This window comes from Eurypyga helias, unplaced genomic scaffold (assembly GCF_000690775.1).
Source record: "Eurypyga helias isolate BGI_N326 unplaced genomic scaffold, ASM69077v1 scaffold4874, whole genome shotgun sequence".
Taxonomy (NCBI): domain Eukaryota; kingdom Metazoa; phylum Chordata; class Aves; order Eurypygiformes; family Eurypygidae; genus Eurypyga; species Eurypyga helias.
The window spans coordinates 91,385-101,589 of record NW_010248260.1 but is presented as its reverse complement, the minus strand read 5'-3'; the positions used below and the strand labels follow the sequence as shown (position 1 = coordinate 101,589).

Below are 10,205 nucleotides of genomic sequence, written 5' to 3'. Positions count from 1 at the left end.
AAAATGAGAAAAAACCCTCCTCCTCCTCCTCAGATGAGACATTAGGTAAACTTAACTATTTCCTTAACTATCATGTGCGAGCTTAGTCCGCAGAGCCTTCCCTGTGGCTTTCAAGCATGTAGTATCACAGGGGCATCTTCTGCAGTATTAATTATCTAACATTTGGAGAAACCTAGTATTGAGGGCTTCCTATGCTCTCCGTAAGGCAAGTTAGTCTGTTTGTGGTGCTATTCCCTGTTTCTAATGTTAAGACAGAAATTTTTTTTTTCCTGTCTAAGGAGAACAGTTCCTTGAAAAGGATCAGGAATGATCTAGTAAAATTCCATGTAATATTGTGTGGAAATTTGTGTCACACAATACCAATCAGTTAAAACTATCAAATTGATGATCAGCTCGGACACTGAATGAAGGCAACCTATCAGATTATTTGACTTTGAGTGATTATTGAACAGCTCTCTAAAGCAGAAAGAAAAATGAACTGCTCAGAGTGGTGGGAAAATGAGCTCCCAAAACAACTGGAAAAGATTTAAACATTACTCCTTAGTGTATTTGTGAGCAGCAGAAGCCAGCAAAAAGAAAAACAGCAAGGCAGTAGTTCTGTAAATGGTAATTCTTACATTCAAAGCTTCCATTTAATTGAAGTGCAGAAGGCTAAATATTTAACTTCTGTGTGCCTATTTGAGGAACATGTTATTCTGTAGAAAATTAACATCTGACAGATAAGTATTTGAAAAGAAAGAATAAAATAAGGGTATAAACTGTGTCAATGTTGAGGAACTCAATTTGTAAGTCTGGAAAACAAATTGAGTCTCTGACAAGTGGCCAGATGCAGAGATGAGGAAAAGCATCATCGAAAGCACAGTGGTGGTGCGAATTAATTTTGGGAAAGCAGTTGGAATTTTGCAGACAGAGATGGCATCCTGTGTACATGAAAGCCTGTGGAGACAGCATGAGCTCTGGAAGTATGAAGATGATGGAGGGTTGAAGCCATAGGAGAGATAAAGGAAAAAGGTGCACAAATTTTCAAGTTGGAGTTCTCAAAAACCATGGTTCACTGAACCACTTCTGTAATGACACTCCACTGGAATATGATATTTTGGCAGGGTTGGCAATACTGGAAAAGTACAACCTGGATGAAAAGGATGAAAAAAGTGTCACTGGTTCAATGGAAGTTGCTAGAATAGCAGCATGTAATTTGGTACAGGAAATCCCTGGATTATCATTGTGAAAGTAAATGGGTTATTTCTTAGTCTTACCTTTTTCACAGATGCACTGAACATCTGTACCAGAAACAGTGTTACTTGTACTAAAAGCAGCATTAGAATATCGGTCTTCCAGTGGTGAGCTTTAAAGGGAGCATTTGAATGGAAAGTGTGGATAAATAAGAAAAGTGTGGAAAAAAATGCTGGTTTAGAAACACCTAGAGCACGTCACCATGTCACCTTGTTGGTGAGAGAGAATAAAGTAGCGTTTTGCTACATCTTTGTAGGAATCTCTTGGCAGAATTCAAAACTGAATTTAGAGATCCCAACCTACCACAGTTCAAAAGTACATTTCTTTGCCTAGAGAAAAACAGAGTTAAGGAACTGGAGGGGGGTGTTAATACTTTGAAAGGAGAGTGTGAATAAAAGATTCAGCAGAATCCATACATTTTTTTGTTAGTGCAAAAAGAAGACAGACCCTTTGCCCAGGAATATACTCAAGAGAACTAAATAAATATGTAAAAAGGAAACATTTTCCACTACCTACAAGGAGAGAAATTCTGGTGGAGATGGCTTATGCCAAATATTTTTCTACTCTTGATGCCTCAGCAGGCTTCTGGCAGTGGTTCTTAGACAAACAGAGCCTATGTTTATGCACCTCCAACACCTCCTTTGGGAAACGGTTTCCTCCAGTTGCCACTGGTATATAGTTAGCACCATAGGTGTTTCGCCAGAAAAATACAACCATTTTTCTCTGATGAGGGACATGCTAAGACCTAAACAGATGACACTGTGATCTGGGAAACACAGTAGAAGACTAAGACCAACGTTTCCAAGGAGCTCCCAAAGGACCAGAAGTGCTGCGCCTTGACCTGAATGAGTAATAACAAAACAAAACCAACCAAACAAAAAAACCCCAGCAACAATAACAACAACAAAACTCTACAAAATTCAAGTCATGGCTCCATAGTAGTCCAGGTTCATCAGAAAGCTGCTCCTAAGCGGAATTACATGTAGCCTTATACATAGGACACATACATAGGATCAAACGTTCTCTCATGATGGCAGGAAACTTGTTCTACTTCTCAAGCGAGTGCTGTAGTTCCAATGGAAATGCAGCAGTTTCAGTCATTTAGAGTACAGTAATGCGCCCAAATACAGAACTTATGTACGTGTGAGGAGGCAGTAGCCTGTTAATACTGCAGCTAGACTGAAGTCAGTGAAGAACAGGACATTAAATGATCGTGCCTTCATCGATGATCTGATTGGTCTCTGCTGATCAAGCAAGATCTGTTTTGAGTGTGGGGTTGGACTAGATGACTTTTACAAGTCCCTTCCAAACCAAGTTTATTATATGCTTCTATGATTGCTAAGGCTTCTACATCATGTCAGAGATTTTCCATATCCATAATACCCATGCACAAATTATCTCTCTGTACAAAATTAATTCAGCATATTGGAAGTATTCTCACACTTCCTTCATTTCATGAGACCATTGATTCAGCCTGTAAAAGTAAGTCTGCTGAATGCATAAAATAGTGGAGTTTGTGAACATCCAGTCTGTGCATGTACATGTGACGCCTTCAGTTTGTCAGTTGTTCTTTACACATATGAACTGCACTTACTCTGTCCTATGAAGAAGTGTGCATATTCTGTTTTTCACTTTCAGGCAGTACCAACATGGGAACCTACAGAACAGCCTAAAACAATAGAAAGATTTTTAAGAAAGAAAAAAATGTAATTGGCAAGGAGTCAAGGAACATCAAGGAGTAAGGCTTTCTGTCATCCTTTCTCTTTTCAGCTGCACCAATACCCTCTACCTGTCTTTGACATATAGAGTGCAAAAGATGCAAGAATGTAAGACCTGCGGTACAGTCACCAGGCTTTAGAATGGTTCCATCTCCAAAGTCTTCATTTCACTTCCAAGAGATGCACTCAAAGGAGGGGTGGACTTAGCCAAAAGTTATTGTGAAACACAAAGAATAAAATGAGCTAACACAATTTAAAATTCCAGATTGGTCTGAAAAATAAACTCTTCTGAGGTCAAAGCACACAATTTCACAGAAATAACTGAAATAAGAACTTTATTTTGTCTAAGTCCATGTGAATACTGACTTATCCAATGAACTGATTCCTGGATGATTGAATAGATAAAAGTAGTGTGTGGCATTTTGTGGCATCCATTGTGCAAAAAAAAAATGCTGTCCCTTAACTAGGTAATAGAGAAATATAAACCTGTCACAGCGGAGTGGTGCACCCATGTTAGCAGCATGCTTACGGGCTGAGTCATAACTTCTGTAATCTGTTTACGTCCATGCAACGTCATATTAATAGGCTCAGTCTCAGCTTGAGCCCCAATGACCACCTGAAGGCAGTGAGGAGACACAGCCAGAATCAGGAAATAGGTGACAGGTCTCTGAATGCTGGGCACTCCAGAGTTCTATTTCCATGCAGTGCTAAAGTGAACAAATAAATACATCTTAAGTAACAGTCAAAACCTCTTGATGTTTGGATGCAAAAAGTGATCAAATGCTATGGGGAAAAATATGAGGTTTTTGTACAGATTGTTTGGTAAAACCATGCTACAAAGTAAAACCATTTTTAGATATCACAAGACACATGGAGGCAGCTGCGGACACAAAAATAAACAAAAACTTGTGTTGCTTTCTGGAAGTAAAAAATAATAATTTCTTATTTGCTGTTTTATTTTATCTGTGATTGGTATAAGCCAAGGACAGAAATCAAAACAGAAGAATCTGAGAAATGGTTTCTTCGTAATGTTTCCAGTCCTGATGAATCCACAAAAGAAATCTCTACAGTGAATCTCTCTGAAATGGCACATTCTTGTTAATGTCCTCAGACAAAATCCTAATTACAAGGAAGATGTCCCCATTATTGGAAAGTACGCCTTATTGCACAGCAATGCTTACCCATTGGTTGACCTGATGTTAGGAGTTACATGATCGTAGTGCATCCTGGGAAATGTAACCCATGAAGTATGTAACTGCGAAGTCCAAGAGAGAAAGAGTATGAAGAAAGAAGACACTTTAAAAATAACTACCATGATGCACAGTAACATGGTAACATTTTAAGAGAAAAGAAATTACCGCTTAGCTAAGCCAAAATCTGATTTTTCATTCAACAATCTAAGAGGAAATATTTTGATTCAGGAATGTCAAAACATTTCCATTTGATCAGATATATGAAAATTAAATTTACTGAACAAAATGTTTTTAACTATTTCCGTACTCAGTTTTTTAACTGCAGTTAGTTTTGATAGATAGGAGTAGAGAATTCAAACTACTAGAATGTCTCATGACCTATACACAGTCTTTTTCACCAGTATACATTTTCATAATTTTTTGTTTTGTTTTGTTGTACTTTAATCAGGTTTATCTTCCTCGTAGATTTTTCTTCTTCATTCAGATTCATTTTATCATCTTATTTTCATATTTTTGCTAATATTAGCAAAGTAGTTGAATCCAAAAATAAGGAAACAGAAGAACTATAAAGAGTTTACTTTCAACATGAACATGACCTGATTTACCAGAATATTGCAAGTAAATGTAAGATTATTTTTAGAAAGGTATACAAAACATTCTCAATTTCTCAAGTACTCATCCCCTTAAGCCTCTCAACATCTATCCTGAAAGCATACTGCAACGATCATTTCTTCCAGCTATAATTTATGCCTTGTAATCATTCCTATGTAGATATGGGAAATCTGTTTGAATACACTGTTTGATTCTGTAGCTGAGGGATTTTTCTTTTAAAACTCTGTTAAAGAAAAAAAACAATGAAAGAGTGACTTAATTCCAGTATATGCTCAGTCTTCTGCCTTCCGGGACTCCCAGCAACCAGAGCAGAGCATTGTCTGGAGAGCAGTGAGGATCTGGGACTCTCACCTTTGGACCTTTGGCAATTTGCTCTGAGCTTTCTAAACCGTTTGCCTCAGCTGCTTGCTACAGACTATATAAATGGAGGTCCAAGTCGGAAGGCTCATTCTCCCTCTGAGGAGGTAGGGAAGAGGTGAAGAGGGGAGGGAAGGAAAGAGCAGCAAGAAGGTTCAGGGCTCACCATGGGCCCTGTGCAGCTCTTGCTTCTCTTGCTGCTGCTCAGCAGTGGGGTTCTCACACGTAAGTACTGCCTTTTCTGTTCGTGCTTTTTGCTGCTTTATTTGTGAGCCCGTTGAAACAACAATAATGCAAAAACCAAGAGGACAATAACTTATAGAATTAGAGAGGGTAAGTGTGGCAAAGATACCATTGATTCGCTTTGTAGGACTGAGCAATTGTAAGAGGATCCCAACGTAGAAAAAGTCACAACTGTCCCCTGGCGTCTTTTAATCCAACTTAACGGTTTTTTTTGAAATCTGTGAGAAATTCACATAATTTATTGTGGCCTAATTGTTTTCCTGTCATGTTATCCTTTCTAAACCCCCATACTGTAGCTTGGAGATTCCACACAGACATCCCAGCCCTTGCTAACCGATTTTGTGGCAAATGTGAAAACGGAGACCAGTAAAGCAAAATGTATTTGGCAAGCAATACTGACATCTGAAATACAATTTTGTGTTAAAGGGACAGTCATCAGTAGTAGTAGTAAAAGAAGTAGTCTAGTGGGGGATTTTTTTCCCAAGATCAGAAAAGACAGCCTAGATCCATATGGCATCGTGGATTGTGACCTAGCCTTGTTTCCCAAGAAGTGGCTTTTTAGAATATGACGCTGTAGTGTTTCTTAAGACTTCACAAACCTTATGGAGTAAAGTGAGTCTGGGCCAATTATGCAGGTCTGGTTTTATATGCAGATTGAATTCATCATAAATACACCTTTGTTGAAATAATATTCTGTTGTTGACTGATGTTATACAGTTTCAAAGGATGTGCTTGTTTTTGATGATTACTGGTAATGTTAGTGCAATAGTAGTATTACTGTTGCTGTTGCTGTTAATGTAACTAATGTTACACTCTATTTCTGTAGAGTGGTCAACCTTAGAATTCCCAGAATGAGTACTTGGAAATCGTGCAGAGACTATTTTGAAAAGTGCTGGCATTCATGTGATATCCCAAAGAATAACATAACATCACATGAATGCAGCAAGTTTACTAGATTCATTTTATTTTATTTTATATGGAGTCATATGGAACATACCTAAGACAGATTACAGCAAATGATTCTTCTTAACTTGAATAGGCTTCCATCAGTGTTCTTTTCCTCCAAAGACTGAATTCTCAATATTCAGAAAAGATTTAATAGCAGAGAATTGTAGTACTACTTATCAAAGTTGTATTTTTCAAATTTACAGAAAGCAAAATACAGCCATTCATCCATTATGCAGTGTTTCTGTGTGCTCAAATATTAAAGTAAAGCATGTTATATGGTACATTTCATCTGGTTTCCTCTATATTTTGTGCCCATCATTTATAAACTTTCTATTTCACGTAACATGGGGCCTTTAAAAATGCTTATTAAACTAGAAGCTGGTCCTTCTCGGTTTAAATAAAACTAATTTAATTCAGTGACTTTTAGATCCTGTTCTGAGGTCTTAGTTCACAGTATTGAGGCAACTGCTGTAATTCCCTTTAGATTTGACTCAGTACTGTGAGTGTCAATAGTAGCTTTGCTATTTACATCAGTGTGCCAAACTACATCAGAAGCTGGTATGAAATAAAAAGGTCTTACAATGAAAATGTAGTATTTCCAATTATGTTTCCGTAGTCCTTGTTTTATAGCTATAAACTCCTTTCCTGGCTTTTAATTCTTGTTTTTATTCTTTACAGAAGACGAAACGCCTGAAAATGGAAATCCAGGATGTTCAAGTAACTGATTTCTTACATCTGTTTTTGTTCTCTTACGTTGCTATATTAACTGAACGCAACTTTCAAAGCTTGAATTTTCTTATTGTATAAATCTGTTCCTCTGAAGTAACTGAAACAAAAGTGATAGCAATATTCTGAAGTCTTTATTGCCATTCATTTTAGATATTTAATTATAGAATCACAGAACGGTGTGGGTTGGAAGAGACCTTAAAGAACATCTCGTTCCAACCCCCCTGCCATGGGCAGGGACACCTTCTACTAGACCATTATCCATAAGGCATAGCTCAAATTTCAAAAGTTTCCTAAAATCAGAGACGCTGAGATTGAGTTTCTAAACTTTTACAAAGCTCCCATTAAGTAACTACTTTCCATTGTTTTGTTGATTTCTTAATTGTCAGGTGCAAATTCCTTAATCTAGCAATCCTTGTTTATCAGATTGGAAGCTTTAGCAGTGAGGTTACATAATTTACTGTGGGGTGAATCTCACTTCTTATTTACCCTTCACAGCGGCTGCTAAACCCACAGAATTGCACTTGGATTTCTAACTAAATACCTGTGGAATAAATCATCAACTCTGTTAGCAAGGACAGCAGTTTCTTTAAACAAGTCAAGACTCAGGAAATGCTGACTTTATGCCCTATCTTTATAATGAACTCTGACTGGCCCTGACTGCTTGCTCAGATACATAATGTTCCACCATAGGGTCAAAGTACCAAATGAGTTGTTTTGTTCTTCGCCCCTTTGGATCTTCAGGTTTTTGGGCTTTTTCTCTTGTTGGATGTTTTAGCACCATCTCCAGGCAGTTGGGTTTATTTTAGCTGCCTGAAAACCAACTCCAAGAATTCTGGGCTTCATTGCCAATTTCATGGGTATTTTTGATACAATAAATTATTTGGTATTTGCATTTCTCATCTTACCATTTGGCTATTCCTTTTCCATTTATTTCTGTTTAAAAGCAGGAAATGAAACAATAATTAACCTTCTGGCTTTAGCATAGTAGATACTGGTGTTGCAAAAATTTCTGAGAATATAAAAGCAGGAAATGAAACAATAATTAAACTTCTGGCTTTAGCATAGTAGATACTGGTGTTGCAAAAATTTCTGAGAATATACAGTTAAGCAATGTTACAGTCCAGGATACCAAAAGTGACAGGGATACTCTTGATTTTTTTTATAGCTGTAGATTTTAAGGTTAAGTAGATAATTTCATTGAGTTTTCAAATGTTTGTAAGATGCTGATTACTGTATGATAACTAGTATTAACTATATTAATTCTGTTTAGCAATTACATGGAAGTAATCTCAGTTGAAACACTATTAAAATATGTAAAGCATATAAAAGTGTTAGTCCAAGGAGGAAATATGAGGTTTATAGTATTGTTCTGTTCTCTCTAAGTATGCAGTTCTGTGATAAAAGGCAAGATAGATAACATTGCCATTGGCCTCTGATGTGAAAAATATTTTATAAAAGAAGAAGAGTAACTTACATTTGTGGCTGGTATAAGCAGGCAAAATCATACAGATTTGATAGTGTGCCCATGGGTTTACGCAGAGATGACTTTGCCTTTTATTTTTCTATAAATGTACATCAGGATCCTCTCATGCAGACAGTCACAGTTAAATACAGAGGAGCAATTTAGGAAATGGCATTTCACTCAGCATCACACTAGTGTCACAATCCCAGTGAGTTGCTTAGTCTAAACAGAGGAATGTTAACTTCTGGCTCAGATACACCTAAACTGCTCTAACACAGTGGCTTAAAATGCCTGATCATCATGTTTAGTTTGAAATGATGCCTGCACTTATAATTGGAGTGAGTTGGAATTGAGGACATTGTTTGGCCTACATTATGCATTCCAGACACCAGAAGAAGATCTTATATCCCTGTATTTGACACTGAGACAAAATATTTTTTTTTCTTTATGTCTCCATTACCTTTTTTTTTCCTGCTTGTAGGCTTTAAAATTACAGATTAATTGCCTCTGAAAGCAATGGGGACAGATTAAACATGGGTGAAATTCATCGATTTGAGGAAGCCCATTATGTTTTAGGGTTTCCTTTGATAAAAAGAGAAACACCTCTGCAAATACTTCCTTCTGCGTTATTCTTACTCATGACTTAGTGCTTTTGCCTTGTTCTGGATGCTCTTCATACAAGTAAAGATTATCTCCAGTAAAAGAGTCTACTCAAGTAAAATTTGTGGATCTAGTAAGTCAGTTATAGCAGATTATGTTTCAGGAGAGTCTGGGGCATAAAGATACTCTGTAGATTCGAGTGAAATGGTATCAAGGAATGCTAGTTTTGGTGTTGGGCCTCTTTCTGTGTTCATTTGCTTTCAGTCTCAGCCTTGCAAATTAGATAAAGCAGCAGCTCCTTACATTTGAATTATGATGGAAAAATCAGACCTGAAACGAATAATTTTATTACCAATTTGAAAACTACCATATGATTGGTTTACTTTAGAAGCAATAGGGTTATTTTAAAAACAGTTCCACTTCTTAACTTCTGTCCTGTTTTTGCTGTTAATTTTAGCTGGATATGACTTGAAAGCCAGATGGGGTCATATTGTCATATCTCATCAAACAGAGCAGTGGACCCCAATACTTATGCTTCCCCCACAAGTTTTGTCTTATGCTTCAGAAAGTATTCAGCTGACATGAAGGCATTACTTCTTTTTCTGAAAGCTATTCTGTAGAAGGAAATAGTGGGAGTATCTTCACACTTGTTTATACACGGCACGAAGTTACACAACGCTACGCGCGTATTGTAAGGATTTACATATGCATTTCCTACCCAGGTCATAAAAGCACTCTTTGTTTTCCCAATTGCAGAAGATGCAACCAGATTTAAACACCTCAGAAAATATGTTTACTTGTATGAAGCAGAAACATCAAATGGGATCACGGGAACAGCAGATTCTCGAAGCGGTTCAAAGATCACTTGCAAGGTAGAGAAAGAGGAGTAAATACAACCAGATGGGACTGTACACTGAGTAACATGGGAGCTTGCAACTGGAGAGCATCCTTCAGTGTTTTTCCAAACAAGATCAGTTTTATAAAAGGCACATACTGAGAATCCTGAAGACTAAGCCCTCCACGTCCTAGACAAAAGGCACTGATGATGGCAGAAATCCTTCATACCACAGTGCCAGTGCATTTCAATCCTGACCCGCCTGTACTTTTACA

At 37.3% G+C, this 10,205-nt stretch overlaps 1 protein-coding gene across 1 annotated transcript in view; it reads left to right on the top strand.

Annotated features, from left to right (window-relative positions):
- The first annotated feature begins 5,239 nt into the window (after nucleotides 1-5,239).
- Nucleotides 5,240-10,205, top strand: part of LOC104509153 (apolipoprotein B-100-like) — a 38,669-nt gene continuing 33,703 nt past the window's right edge. The window contains 3 exon segments of the mRNA XM_010150994.1: nucleotides 5,240-5,338; nucleotides 6,983-7,021; nucleotides 9,852-9,967. Of these exon segments, the coding sequence (XP_010149296.1) occupies nucleotides 5,281-5,338; nucleotides 6,983-7,021; nucleotides 9,852-9,967 (213 nt within the window). The 5' untranslated portion in view covers nucleotides 5,240-5,280.